Consider the following 15906-nt stretch of genomic DNA (forward strand, 5'->3'; position numbering starts at 1 on the left):
CGATGGATCGCCTGGAGCTGTGGAGCAGAACGGCGTAAGTATAATGTTATTATTTCTGAATTAATGTTTGGCTATGCACCACCTGTGTGTCAGCTTTAACAGTGTCACATTCAACACATTTTCAAAATAAGATGAGATTAAATCTACCTCATCCCCTCCCTAATGGAAAAAAAAATTTAAAAAAAAAAAATCTTCACACTTTTGCCAATCACACAATCTCAAAACTACTAACTAAACTTAGGAAAGGTAGTTTTGCACTGGCGAGTTGTGTCGTCAGTGCAATTAGTTCAGCATAACCTTGCTAAATTTTATGTTTATGTTTCAGGTCCATCTGAGCGACAACCATGGGATGGGGATCTTGGCTCAGCTCCTGTGGCAGGCTTGCTACACGGAGCTAGAGAGGCAGACACCTGCCCCACCGCCCGGTGTCTCCTCCCCATCCCGCGTCGCCACCAGAAGGGTTAAGCCAAAAGTGGTCGTGACCGGATCTTTGCCCGTACCACGCCCACGCCCTACTGATGACGAAGGATACACCAAGGTTGAACCAGGCAGAAAGGTAACAGTGACACAGTGTATAAACTGATATGGTTTATCAATTGTGCTTTGCTGCAGATCAGTTGCCATTGAATTGTCCAAACATTTAAAACTGCGGCAGCTGTTCTATTCAGTAGAAAGTGATGTCACTGAAAATATTGATAGAGTTTGTGTGAAGTCACATAAAGTTTCCATTTAAACTCAGAAACTCAAAACTTAATTTTTCTTTTATCAAGCTCAGCAAAATTTCATCTTGCTGCAACACTTGACTATTCTATAGATGCAATTGCCTAATAGACTAATAACCAGATAAACTGTGTGGTCAGTTACTGGTAAAATTTACTCCAAAAAAACTCCAATTTTGTGAGACATGCTAGATAAAAATAGTATCATTAACATGCAGAAAATTTCACACCTCAACCAGAAAACCAGTATAAGTGTACCTTTTAAATTTTAAAACTACAACATAATTGAGTGGTGTTTTATGAGATGTTTTCAGACATTAAATTGTCAATATTTTGAACATTATACAATACTTGGATATATGAAAAGCTAAAAATATTTAGTTAGAACTCTTTAATGGCCACTGTAAATCACAACAGTTTCAGTGTCCCAATATTTTGTGTGGAGGCAACTCCTTATTTCTGTAATTTGGTTCAAATGGTCTTTGTTCCATAGACTCTGTAGCTTTAAAGATATACTTTAAGTTTACTGATGAAGTGTCCATCACTTGTTGTTTTGATTTACCTGGAATGTTTCTCAGCATAATCTGATCCATTTTCATTCTATTCTGGATGTCTTATTCCCAAAGAAACTGGTCTGGTGATGTAACTGCTTGTCTCCATTCCATTTCATGGCTGATACCGTTACTGATGGTTTAGACCTCAGAGAGACCAATGTGTGGTGCTAGGGATTTAAGGAGGATCTCTACATTATTTACATTATCTCTACATTTTGAATGCAATTTCAATTTAGAATGTTATGACATTGTGTGAACAGAACCTCTTATTACATATTATTCAGGTTTTTATTAATTTGATTTTTCACAGAAGAACCAGAGCTCTCCTGTGGGACTCCAGGCAGGACTGGTTGATGTGAGTTTAAGACATGACACTAGTCACATAGTCCTAATCAAATTATATAGTGCATAATATAAACATTTTTGATCCATGTGCACAGGTGGTTTGTCCACATACTTCTCCTCTGTGCTGTTCTGTGCTGTTCAGCCCCGCCATGTTGGTTGAGATGGACAAGATCTCTCCATCCAACCTTGATTCTTTTCCTAAGGAAAAGAAGGTAATTTTTTATTGTTAAGTTGAGTCAATTATAAAAGATTCAGTGTTTGATTCTGGACTTTGTAAAGAAACCACTGTTTTCTTTTTGAAAGACGTCTGAGGCAAGACGTCCCAAAGCTGTTGCCCGTAAACGCCGGCCGCAGGCAGTGGTCAAGGCAACGGCTGGGGAGGTGAGCACTGCCTGCTCACCTTCCAGCTCAACAACCCGGGAGGTGGAGACAAGGTGGGTGTAGGATTACAGATATTTTCCATGTCTGGTATATAAAACTGACTTGTGTATTGTGTTCTGTAGCCTGTTGTGGAGGTGAGGCGCCGCCCCTCTCCTTCACGCTCCTCTCCTGGTCCGGAGGTGAGACCCTGCTCACCTGCCAGTTGCCCACCTGCATTGGAGGAGGACCAGGTCAGTGTTGTTTATGTGTTGATATGTTCATGCCAAATGTGTGATTTTACTCATCAATCATGCTTATATTGCATAGGCGGCTGTGGAGGTGAGAAGCCTTCCTGTCCTCGCACTCCTGTGCAGACGTGGTGAAAGTTAGTACACCCGTCATCTCCACATCCAGGATGGCACGGAAACGCTCTACACGTGCCAGCTCCACATCCGGGATGGAGGAGAATGTCTCGCGAGAGACAATAAAACCACCTTCCTCAAAGCGTCGATGCTCCCAGCGGCAGGTGAGCTTGTTTTGTCTTTCCACAGCATTTGTCCTGTTTTATTAAAAATGGGTGACTAATACTAAATTTTCTTTACAAAGCCTAAGGGAGCATCTACACTGAAGGTGAGACCTGTGTCAACTCCTGTTTCCCTGACTGAGATGGAACTGGATGAGGTATGAGCTAGTTTATATATTGGAGTTATGTCATGTGTCTGTGACTGTCATTTGTCTTTGACTGACTGAATATGGGCTTCTGTATACATGTTTTTTGTAGTGTGTAGAGGTCGAAGTGACTCCAGGAACGTCACTTAGCAGTTCCAAAGACCAGATGGGGATGTTGACAGACCAGGTGAGTTGAACCGTGTCAAAAAATATATTTATAGGGTATTTTAGCAGGTAAGTCAGGTGAGAACGGCTTCTCCTTTACAATGATGACCTGGGACCTATGTAGCATGTTTTGGGTGGCTGGGATTGATGAATATAAATAAATATATAGCCAGATAAATGAAAAGAAGTTACAGTATGAAGCCACGCTAATATTAATACACTGTCTTTGCATCTTGTAGACCTGCCCTTCTCCTGCGTCCTCTCTGCCGCCTTCTTCTCCACTCTCTCCACTCAGCCCTCCTCATCTGACCAGCCCTCCCTGTTCTTCTGTGACCAGTCAGCCTTCTCCGCTCAGCCTTCCATCAGCTGTCCAAGAGGAGAGTGCTTCAGACAAAGGAGAGAAAGATAAGTCTTGTTGTGCACAATCTGATGTAGTACCTGTTAGTGTTAGGGAAAGTCTTCCTTCTGTAATTAGGGGTAGTTTTCATCAGGGCAATAGTCGGTTTTTGTATGGAGGTGTACAGTGCATGGCAATTTCTCTGGTGGCTTTAGCTAAGCATACGGAGTTGAATGTGTTTTCGTGGGATCAGAGGCAGTTAGATAGGGTCCTGATTCTTGGGGATGCACTGTACACAGAGCGTCGGAATAAGGGCTCGATTAGTGGGGATGGGTATTTACTTGTTACAGAGTTACCAACCGAGTCTGTTATAGATGGGCAGCAGTTCAGATTTTCTTTCAGCGAGCCATGTAATGGAGCTGCAAATGTGGTAGAGCACGAGTTTATTGAGGAAGGCGCGTGGGTGACGTTAGATGGTGGTTTAGAACAGTTGTTGGCACAGTACGACACATGTCTTATGACACTCTGTGGTAGTACTTGTGCAGTTATTAAAAGCAATGGTCGGTTTGCCGTGGTAGATTCTCACTCGCGTAGTGCTGAAGGGTTGGTAGATGCTGATGGCAAAAGTGTGGTTGTGTATTTTAATAGCATAGATGAGCTGTATAGTTATTTCTGTGCATTGGCTGCATGTTACGGTGATTGTGATGATAGTGATGACGTGTCTTTTAAAGAGTTTGAAATGACTGGTGTTAATGTTGTAGCAGAGGATAGTCTGAGGGGCTTAAAGCGCAAAAAGGCTGCAGAAGTTTCTTCTTCTGTGCCCCTAAACACGCCTTAAAAAGACAAAACAGGACACTGACGTTGACTTTGGATGTGCTGTGCACCAGTGTTCAAGAGAATGCCCTGTCCTTCAATCCACTTACTGAAAGTGATTGTAAGCACTTGTGCAAACACATTAAGGCAGAGTTTCAGAAGGTTGGTGTAGCAGATCCTAAAACTGTAGGTCCATTAGGCGCACCGTGTCACAAAGACAAAATTGTTGCGGACGGTAATTGTTTCTTTCGTGCGATTTCGCAAGCCATTAGTGGCACACAAAAAGATCATAGGAAAATTAGACTTGCGATTGTGAAACACCTTTTAAATAATCCTTTAAAATATAACACACTACTGCGCGATGGTTATTCGTCTGTAGAAGAATACATAAACACCTCGAACATGCGTAAAGTTGGCAGTTGGGCCACTGAAGTAGAAATTCACGCCGCTGCGGATTATTTAGGCGTCAACGTATTTACATTTTATAATGGACATTGGCTTAAATATGGTTGTACTACCAAGCCTTTGTCATCCAATGGCATCTACCTAGAAAATATTAACAGTCATTACGAAAATGTAACTTGCGTCAAAATACCGAATGCTAATGGTTGTTATGAATGCTGCCAGATATATCGTTTATTAGTGGAGGGCTATAATATTAGGTCTACAAGTTTAGCTGTGAAATCACAGGTTAATGTAGATAATGAAATTCGTGTAAAGTCTGTATCAAAATATATACAAAAGAAAAAACAGGCTGCCAGCAAACATTCATATAGAATGAATGAATTGTATAGAAAGAAAGTTAAAGCTGCTAGTATTAACAAATATAGAGCTAATTTAAGTTTTCAAAATAAACTTAAAGCTACCAGTATTAAGAAATATAGAGATAATTTAAGTTTTCAAAATAAAGTTAAAGCAGCTGGTATTGGTAAGTATAGACATAATTTAAATTATCAAAATAGACTTAAAGCGGCAAAATAGACTAATAAATAGCAGCTAGTATTAATAATATAGACTTAATTTAAATCATCAAAAATAAGCTTAAAGCGGCTAGTATTAATAAATATAGACTTAATTTAAATCATCAAAATAAGCTTAAAGTGGCTAGTATTAATAAGTATAGACTTAATTTAAATCATCAAAATAGACTTAAAGCCGCTAGTATCCATAAATATAAAGTTAATCTACAACATAAACAAAATCTTAAGGCAGCCAGTAAACTTAAGTATAAAGTAAATCCCCAACATAAACAGAAAGTAAAAGCATTTGGCAAACAAAAATACCATAATAATGAAGAATTTAGAAATAGGACCCGGGCAGCATTCAGGAACAAGCAAAAGCAATTGAAACAAAAATTAGAAAACTTCACTTTTGTCATGGAGCAGTTTTTAAAGGTAAGTGAAGATGGTCCAGAATACATTTGCTGCGTGTGTTTAAAACTCTTATTTAAAAACCAGGTCTTACCTTGTAGAAAGGAAGACTTTATGGCTAAACCGAAATGCGCGGATGTAGCTAATGCCTGTATCTCAGAGGCCTATTTACATGCGTGTGATATAGATTGTCCGTCGCCATGCCCACTCTTCGATTGTAGAGGTAGTTTATGGATCTGCTACACTTGCAACTCTAAACTGTGTAAAGGCCAAATGCCACCTGAGTGTTCAGTTAATAATTTACAATTGGACGACATTCCACCTGAACTCGCCTGCTTGAACACTGTTGAACAGCATATAGTTGCACTTAATATTAATTTTATGCAAGTTTTAGCTTTTACCAAAGGGATTTCAGAGAGGCATTCATGGGCCAGTAACGTGTATACCGTCGAGAGTTTCTGACTCAGTTCGGTTGTTGCCGCGTAGTAATATGGATGGTTGTTTGTTGCCCGTTAAACTTAAGCGTAAACTTACGTATAAGGGACATTATGAGTATCAGTATGTAGACACAGCGCGAGTACGGAGGGCCATTGCGTTTCTTAAACAAAACAATCAGTATTATTTTGACATTGATTTTAATGAAGAGTGGGTAAACGAGTTTGCCAGGGAAGAACAGGAAGCTATAGATACGGGTGCAGAAATTAATGTAGAAGAAACTGTTAAGGATAGGGGTGCAGTTGTTAATGTAGAAATGGAAAACCAGGCAGAAGAGTTAGATGATGAGCTTCTCCATGATAGACAGCGTCACTGTATGTACCAGGACACATGTTTCATGCCGGTCGATATCGCTCAGGAAGCACTAGATCACTATTTTGAGGGTGTTTTAAATTTAGCTCCAGCCGAGGGGAATAGTCCAGTTAGTTTATTAACTGATAAAGAAAATGAGGCTAAATGTTTTCCCAGGGAGTTTCCATATGGTCGTAATACATTTCATAGTCCTCGGCCTATTCGTTTGACCATGTGTAGGTATTTTATTAACAGGCTATTGCATGTGGATGGTAGATTTTCACAAAATTTTAAGTTTCTTTTCTTGGCGTTGTACATGTTAGAAGTTCAGCAGGTAGTTTCAAAAGTGTCGATAGCTTTGCGAAAGGGGCATTCCAGTCCCAATAATGCTGCTGCAGGTGAAGCAACTTTAGAAAATTTGTTACAGTATGATAATGGCTATCGTTTTTTGCAGCCTATTAGAGGGACAACCGCCCTTCTGGCAGTCTGCACAAAAAGATTTGTTTGCGTGCATTCGGCAGCTTGGTATTCCGACATGGTTTTGTTCGTTTAGTTCCGCTGATCTCCGCTGGTCAAGCCTTCTTAAAACGCTCTTAAAGCAGGAAGGTAGTACTCGGAGTGTTAAAGATTTAGATTGGGCTGAGAGATGTGACCTTTTGCGTCGTAACCCTGTAACCGCGGCTCGCATGTTTGATGCCCGTTGGCATCGTTTTTTGCGTAAAGTTATTCTGTCCCCAGCTCAGCCCATCGGTAAAGTGATAGATTATTTTTATCGCGTAGAATTCCAGCAGCGCGGATCAACACCCCATGTCCATTGTTTATTTTGGATAGAAAATGCCCCAAAGCTCGGCGTAAATAAAGATGAGGAGGTAGTTCAGTTTGTTAATAAATATGTTACCTGTGAAATACCCAAAGATCTGGATTTATTGGAAAAAGTTGCTTCCGTGCAGCAGCATTCTAAGCGTCACTCAAAAACGTGTCGAAAAAACAACAAAGTGTGTCGTTTTAACTTCCCGCGTCCGGTATCAGCGCGTACATTTATTAAACATAAGGACCCAGAATCAGAGCCCATTGTTAAGAAGGAGGAGGCTCAATTAATTATGAGCGTGCTGAAGAATGCTGTTCTTGATGAAAATAACCTGTGTCTTAGTCCTGAAGAGTTGTTTGCGTCACTGGAGTTAACACAGTCCACATTTGAACAGGTGTACAGCGTTTTAGACACACACACACACATAGTTTTAAAGAGGGAGGTTAGAGAAGCATTTATAAATAACTACAACGAGAAATTATTAACTTGCTGGAATGCCAACATGGACATTCAGTTCGTTGTAGATGCGTGGGCGTGCGTCGTATATATTATTTCGTATATTTCTAAAGCTGAGAGAGAGATGGGTTTACTTTTAAGTAATGCACAAAAAGAAGCTTCCAATGGTAATGTTAGTGCGAAAGAGGCATTTAAAAAGTTAGGCAGCGTTTATCTTCATAATCGTGATGTCTCTGCGCAGGAAGCTGTGTATCGGGTTACAAACATGCACTTAAAGGAGTTTTCACGTAAAGTTATTTTTGTCCCCACTGGCGATAATATAGTGCGTATGAGTAACCAATTGGCGAAATAGATGATAAAATGGGGGACGATATTTGGATGACAAACAGTATTGATAGATACTTGAGTAGACCAAATGACAGCACATTTAATGACATGTGCATTGCGACATTCGTATCCGAATATCGCTTACTTGGTCCGTCTGATAAATGTAAAAATCCAATTCTTTTACAGAATAGATTAGGCGCGATTACCAAGCGAACACGGACCAAGCCCGCTGTTGTTAGATATGCGCGATTTTCTGAGACTAAAAACACAGAGTTATTTTATCAAAGTATTCTTCAGTTATTCTTTCCGTATCGCGTTGAGGGTGATCTTAAGCCGCCTCCATTTGAAACATTTGAACAGTTCTACAAAACCGGTGATGTGCGTTTGAGTGACGAATCGATTAATTTGGTTAAGACGATTGTTGATTCAAATAGGCGTCGATTTGAACTTGCAGCTGAGGACTTGGATGAAGTGTATGAGCAGATGGAGTGTGGAGAGATTCAGGAGGATGCGTGGGGCTTGCTCTGTCCAGAACAGGAAGTTGAGAGGTTGGAGTCGAGGGAGGAGTTCAGAGAGATGCTGCAGGGTGTTGGTTCTGAGCATGAGCAAGAGGCTATTCCAGACTTAGCTGTAAGAAACGAGCAAGTTTGTCACATAGAGAAAAGAAATGTCATGAGTCGTCAAGAGGGTCTTTCACTTGTGAAAACTCTGAAATGAGCAACAACTGTCCATTTTTTACAAAATACGGCAATGGTGCTTAGATAAAGTAGCTGGTAACAACCCAGAGCCATTGCATGTGTTTATCACAGGAGGGGCAGGCACTGGGAAAAGTCACTTGATCAGGGCGATTCAGTATGAGACATCGCGATTGTTTGCTCCTATTTGCCATAGTCCGAGATAGTGTTAGTGTTTTACTTACGGCTCCGACAGGGATAGCAGCGTATAACTTACAGGCGGCTACTATCCACACCACGTTTAGTATTGGTACTAATGTTTCCCTCCCCTACACTCCACTAGGAGAGGAAAAGATTAATACCTTGCGCGTTAAATACATGGATTTACAAATTGTAATTATTGATGAAATATCCATGGTCGATAAAAAGTTATTTACCTATATTCACGGTCGATTGCGTCAAATTAAACAGTCAAGTGACTTTTCTCCATTTGGAAATGTTTCTATTATAGTTGTTGGGGATTTCTTTCAATTATCGCCAGTCATGGGTCACGCTCTGTACAAAGAAGATGTAGGCGTTAATCTATTTACAGATTTATTCAAAATTGCGGAGTTAAAAACTGTAGTTAGACAAGAGGATAACACTTTTGCAGAGCTACTGAACCGACTTAGAGTGCGCTCAAGAGAGACACCACTGCTTGATAGCGATATAGATATTTTAAAACAATGTGAAACAGGTGAGGATCCCGACGTATTGCATATTTTTACAAAAAATAGCTTTGTTACACATTATAATTTAAAGATGCTAAATAAAGTATGTCCAGAAAACATTACTATTACTGCGCGTGATTTTGGATACAATAAAAACATTGGGAAGTTAACAGAAATAAAAGGTCATCTCCGTAAATCCAAACTAGCCTGTTTGGAGGAGACATTAGTTTTAGGTGTAAATGCGCGCGTTATGCTTTGTAAAAATGTAGATCTGGCTGACGGTCTAGTAAATGGGGTATGTGGTATAGTTACATATATAGTTGAAAATCCAGAGAGAAAATTGCCTCCTTTAGCAATTTATGTTAAATTTGACGACGATCGAGTAGGCGCGCAGAGGAGGAGGCAAACACATACCCCTGCAGACCTGACTGGTTCTACCCGCATAGAACCAGAAGAAGAACAAGCGAATAAACGAGGGGAGAAGCGTCGACAGTTTCCACTTAAACTCGCGTGGGCGTGTACGGTTCATAAAGTACAGGGCGTAACCGTAGATCAAGCAGTGGTGTCCCTTAAACACGTTTTTACAGCAGGTCAGGCGTATGTGGCCCTTAGTCGCGTTAGGAGTTTAGAGGGTCTTATTATTCAAGACTTTAAGGAAAATGCCATTTATTGTAATGATGGTATTAGAGCGGCGATTGAGAACATGCCTCCCTTCATCGTGGCGAGTATGCCCTGGCACTTACAAGAAGCACATGTCTTAACATTCTTTTTTATGAATGTTCATGGTTTAGCACGACATGTGTCAGATTTGGCCTTATGCACACAGCACTGGCAGCCTAACTGTATTGCTGTGGTAGAGACATGGTTAAATTTAGATTCAACTTTTCAAACTAGTCATATTGAAGGTTATAATTTCCATAGTCGTCCCCGTAGTTTATCCTATCAGCAGACTTATCATCCGGTTCTGACTAGTTTACTCAGCCAACAGCACGGTGGTGTTGGCATGTACTGTGAAGAAAACCTTAACTATGAAATCACAGTACAGGATTTCAGTTTAGAATGTTTAGTGAATTATTTTGCAGAGCACAAAATTATAGTTGCAGCAGTTTACCGTCCACCGTCATACCCCATGTCTCTGTTTAAGTATAATTTGGATAGGTTATTGAATTGGCTAGATTCATATTGTGCCACTGTGGCAGTGATGGGAGATTTTAATGATGACATATTGAAATCTTTAAGTCTCTGCAATTTTATGACAGTAAGAGGTTTTGTTCAATATGTCAAATCTCCCACAACTGAGAGGGGGACTTTAATTGATCATTTATATGTCAAATCTACAGAGTATGACATAGACTCTGTAGTAGTGCCAACGTACTTCAGCGACCATGAAGGGATTGCATTTTCTTTTAAGGGTAAATTTAGAGAATCAGTGCCTTTAGAATAAATGTAGTGGTACTGTTTTAGTTTTGTTTTAAATGGACAGTTGTTGCTTATTGACAACTCATCACATTTATATGCGCGTGTTGCGTCGATTTTAATCATGCAGTCATAGTATTGTTTTATTTTTTTATTTATCAGTTATTTGTGTATAAATTAACAGGTGGGTATTTATAGTATTTTTAAATGTGTTTCTGGAGTACATATGAATTTGTAGGGTTTTTAAGTGTGTGTTGGTGGTCTCTGGCTTTTATACATGTGAGTGGTAGTTTATGTATGTATGTATTTGTAGGGTTTTTAATTATGTGTTGCTTCTGGCTCTTATAGAAGTTAGTGATTATGTACATATGAATTTGTACAATATTTCATTGTGTGTTGTTGGTCTCTGGATTTTATACATGTGTGTGGTAATTTATGTATATATATATTTATAGTTAATGTTACCATACAGTGATGAGTGCACACATACTGTATGTTTTTCGGCTCATATGTCTTTTGTCCTTTGTCCAAGTTGACTGGTTCTCTCTGTTTCTACTTCTCCCTCTTTCTCTGTCTTACTACCTCCCAGCTTCTCCCCCCCCCCCCCCCTCCTCTCCCTCTCTCTTGCTATCCCATCTGGGGGCAGGAGAGAGGGGGGGAGGCGGTCCTCTCCTTGAACCACCACCTTATCGCGGTGGAGAGGTTTGCGTGCCCAGATGATCCTAGAGCTGTTTTGTGAGGGGCTTTATGCTCCTGGTTGGGTCTCCCAAGACAAACAGGTTCAAGGTGATGGGCCAGACTAAGAGTGGTTCAAAATTCCCAAAATAATATGAAAACTGTAAAATGTGTTGTACAGTAATGCTTAAAGATCTGTATTTATGTATTTATATTGTCATGTATTGTAATATAGAGTTCATGTATAATTTCTACTGGTATGTTTTTGGTTTTCAGTATTAACATGCTGTGCTACATTATGTTTATTTATGCACTGACCATATAATTTGTACATAATATTTGTCATGTATAGGTAATTAATGATGGCTGTTGGTTATGTTTTAGGTTTGCTATAATAACATGCTATGCTATTGCATGTAAAGACTGAATTGCAAAAGACATTTGTTCAACAGTGTGTCCAACTGTTTTTCATTTGCCAAATGGTCTTTGTGAAGTTTATTTCTAACTGGCAAATTAAATAAAACCTCTTGATTGAAACATGTTTCTGTTTATTTAATAAAAAATATTATATTATAATTATAAAGGTGTATGTTGTATTTTTCAGTCATTATCTGAAATATTGTTACATTTACAATTTACAGACAATTTTTAGCACATGTTGACAGAATGTATAACATTTAATTTATGTATTTCTCAGCATGAGGTGTGGGATGTGTTGGTGAAGAATGGCTCAGGACAATATTAACTTTGAGGACAGAAATGCTTAGAACTATGCAGTCACTTAGGAAAGATGTAAAAAGTATTATGAGAAAAGACTGCATGGAATATTGGGGTTTATTATGGTTGGGTCATCAGTGATATTTGTTTCATAGTAATAATGGTACCCTCAGCTATACCAGGGTTTCCGCAGGGCATTAGAAAGGTTTAAATTTAATTTCAAGCATTATTAAAGGTACACTGCAAGTTTTCTGGTGGAGGGTCCATCATGTACTTGTTTCTATGGATATGTGAATATGTATTGCTTTGCCTGGAATGTTCCAGAGTATGACATTAAAGAGCTCTACCTTACATCTATTCAAGTAGGTAGTTTCATGGCCCAATAAATAAATAAAACAGGTTTTCTGATTGTAAGCAGGACTCCTCTCCACAGATCTGACCTGTAACTTAATGTGGTTTGTTGTCTATGAAGATATAATGGTTTAATACCATACTGTGAAACATTCCAGACAAATCTAATAACTATCTAACATCAGAAACATTACATATTGCACCTTTAAATATCTTTCTTTTCAAATGTATTAAAAGCATTAAAATGCTGAATTGTGGCATTAAAAAGCATTTAATGTCTTGTTGACCCCTGCATAAACCCTGTATACCCTTGCTGAGCTACTTTAGTCCAACTGTACCTAGTGCTTAGAAGACTACAGAAGACAAGATTGCAACAGTTATAGGCCATAAAAGGTCAGAGAAGAGATGCACACATGAACCTGAGTCTCTAGACCTTCAGTGTTAGCACTTATAGCAAGTGTGGGGCATGGAGTTCTATACAGTCGGTGTGTCAGTGTCTGAACATCAGGTGGAGTGGAGCAGACTGAGGATGTGGTGTGGAGCGTTTAGTGAATTGCCAGAATCGTAAAAATAAATATCAAACAAGTTCACTGAAAAACAACATGTAACATGCTCAAGGCTTCTTTTATTTATAAACATATTAGGATGTTAAATGCTTAACATTCATAACATTTTCGTGTGCTGTCTGGGAGTCGTCCAGATGCCCTCCCACAGCAGAGCACAGCTCTTTGCCCGCTTCTTGTAAGTTGGTTTGATCTGGATCTGTACAAAATCTTCTCTTTCACATGAGGCCATTTAAAGAAATGTTCTAAAGTGTGTTTTCGTACTCTCTGTCCTAATGCTATGATGTTGATTTCCTCCAGTGCAATCACTGACAGCACGAGGCTGTGACAGCAGAGCAGATGCACGTGTCATACCTGAGCGCAAAGCGGTAACATCAGAAACATTTATATGACAATAAGCGTATTACATAATCCGCAAGACATTCACCTGTGTGGGACCAAATACAGTGGACCCAAGCTGGCCCGACGCCTCATATAGGCAGATAAGCGCTTGTCTAGGGCGCTACATGTGTCTGGGGTGCCATGTAGTGGTGGCCGTCACAATATTTTCTTTAGCCTACCTATTTAAACAGGAATTTGCTTCAATATAATGTAAGACATAACTTGGACTGGCAATCTATACGACCAGGCTGGCCCCCACCCGCTCTCTTCAATTTCCACTGACAACACACAATTGCAACACCCAGCTGTACCAGCCTAGGCCCACCCACCCAAATGTTAACAAGACCGACCAAGTAGTTTGTGGCGGATCCACTGTGTTACAAATAATCCATCTGTTTTATACAGTGGTCCATTGTGTAATACACCGGAAATAATATTTGCAAAGGTGCATTCTACACACACCTCCCCTCAAGAGGTGTTCACAGCTTCCATATGCTCAGAAGGTGCATTTGTCGCCGCATGTAGTATATTTGGATATGCGATATGCGATCATGATATAGATGAATGTCATACATTTAAGCAGTGAAAATCAACATATTTCATAGTGCTGTATGTTTTTGGATACTTAATTAATTGGCTAATGGTGTGTTAGCCAGCTAAAATTTTATAAGTGGACTAATGATTTTATTATAAGAATTCTGGAGTGCACAACTTTATTCTGTCCTTTTGATAAATTAAATAGACAGTTTACTAACAGAAGCACTTACTTTATATGACATTTGGACCATTTGAACAATGTAAATGATACAGCAGAATACCTTGGTTTTGAAAAAATATGTGACTACTATAATCTAATTTAAGGCTAGAATTTAATTTGAAATTTGTGCAGAGACAACATGGCCAAGAGTACAGGCTGTATATTGTGATTGTTGATTAGTGCATGCCTGGCCATAATTTTATGAGAGGGTCTGAGAAAGATTTTTTTTGTCTTTTATGAAATAAATGAGAATTGTAAGTGATTGACATATTGAAAGAGGTGATCCAAAAAAATCTCTACCATACCCCTAACCTAACCCGCACAAGCCAACAAATCCTCCACCACGAAAATTAATCTTTGCACCCCCTGCTGGTCAACAATAAAAAACTTGCATGTCAGTAATATATGGTTTTACTTCTAGTCATTAATCAAATTAAATTCTAATATTTGGTACAAATCCGATAATATTGATGTTTCATGTGTAAGGTAGGGGGGGCGCTATAGTGTTCACTTTTCATATGTTTGATAGTGTATTATATTCAGGGGCTGAGATCACGCATTAATAATTAAAATTTCAGCACAATCGGACTAAGCCTGTGTGTGTAATATATATATTTTTGTATTTTTGGGGGGGAAGTCTTTGCGCCCCTGCTGGTCAAAAGTGAAAAATTCCCCATGTCCGTAATAAATTTTTTGCTCATAGTTACTCAAAGAATTTAATTCCCAAATTTGGTGCAGATCCGATAATGATGACATTTCATGTGTATGGTAGGGGGCGCTATAGTGTTCACTTTTCATATGTTTTATAGTGTATTATATTCAGACTGAGATCACACATTAGTGATTCAAATTTCAGCACAACCAGACGAAATCTGTGCGTGTAATATAATTTTAAATATTTTTAGGGGGAGTCTTTGCGCCCCTGCTGGCCAACAATGAGAAATTCCCCATGACTGTAATATCTTTTTTTGCTCGTAATCATACCTAGAATGTAATTCCCAAATTTGGTGCAGATCTGACTATGTTGACGTTTCATGTCTATGGTAGGGGGCGCTATAGTGTTCACTTTTCATATGGTTTTTAGTGTATTATATTCAGACTGAGATCACACATTAGTGATTCAAATTTCAACATGATGGGACAAAGCATGTGCGTGTAATATATTTTTTTCTATTTTTAGGAGGAGTTTTAGCGCCCCTGCTGGACAACGGTGAAAAATTCGCAATGTCCATAATATACTTTTTTGCTCGTAATTATGCATAGAATGTATTCCCAAATTTGGTGCAGATCTGATAATGCTGACATTTCATGTCTATGGTAGGGGCGCTATGTGTTTTTTCATATGTTTTATAGTTTATGATATTCAGACTGAGATCACACATTAGTGATTCAAATTTCAACACGATCGGACTAAGTCTGTGGGAACAGGAGCAAATAATGTCACTTTGAAATTCGCCAAAACTTTGACCAAGTTTTGCAGCTTCGCCGCACGTAAACGTGACAGTTATCAAAAAAAATCAGCTAACTTTAGATGTTCCACTTGTCTAGATGATGTACGGTGATTTTCAGGCCTGTGGGTGAAGCGCCTTCAGAGGAGTTCGTTCAAACGCAATGTGAACGAAATGCGACTGAAATTTCAATCCAAATGGCCGCCTTCTGGTTGTCAGGGGGCGTGGCCAAATACAATTTTTGTTTTGTCTTCACATGATGAATGTGTGTGGCGAATTTCGTGGCTCTATAACAAAGTTGAGGTCGGGACATCTCCCATAGGCGCAATGTATTTTGACTTTTCGAGGTGCGCTGTGTCGCCATTTTTTTATGCCCGTGCACGAAACCTATATTTTATCGAATTTTTCGCCACTTCTGATTTTGGGCAAGTTTGGTGAGTTTTTGAACGTGTTTAGGGGGTCAAATTAGAGTTCAGAGCAAAATAATAAAATAATAATAATAATT

The 15906-nt window shown here is 39.2% G+C and overlaps 2 protein-coding genes across 2 annotated transcripts in view; both read left to right on the plus strand.

Moving 5' to 3' along the window:
- Positions 1-2589, plus strand: part of LOC129411440 (uncharacterized) — a 26814-nt gene extending 24225 nt beyond the window's left edge. Inside the window, 7 exon segments of the mRNA XM_055162262.1 lie at positions 326-556; positions 1714-1830; positions 1922-1999; positions 2122-2229; positions 2306-2317; positions 2393-2504; positions 2585-2589. Coding sequence (XP_055018237.1) covers positions 326-556; positions 1714-1830; positions 1922-1999; positions 2122-2229; positions 2306-2317; positions 2393-2504; positions 2585-2589 — 663 coding nt within the window.
- LOC129411442 (uncharacterized) lies at positions 2450-3997 on the plus strand. The gene is made up of 4 exons (XM_055162264.1): positions 2450-2504; positions 2585-2659; positions 2760-2834; positions 3052-3997. Exons 2-4 carry the CDS (start codon positions 2645-2647, stop codon positions 3985-3987), a joined length of 1026 nt encoding a protein of 341 aa, XP_055018239.1. The 5' UTR covers positions 2450-2504; positions 2585-2644; the 3' UTR covers positions 3988-3997.
- The last annotated feature ends 11909 nt before the right edge of the window (positions 3998-15906 follow it).

The sequence above is a fragment of the Boleophthalmus pectinirostris genome, unplaced genomic scaffold, assembly GCF_026225935.1.
Source record: "Boleophthalmus pectinirostris isolate CB_2022bp ecotype Guang Dong unplaced genomic scaffold, ASM2622593v1 HiC_scaffold_457, whole genome shotgun sequence".
NCBI classification, from domain to species: domain Eukaryota; kingdom Metazoa; phylum Chordata; class Actinopteri; order Gobiiformes; family Gobiidae; genus Boleophthalmus; species Boleophthalmus pectinirostris.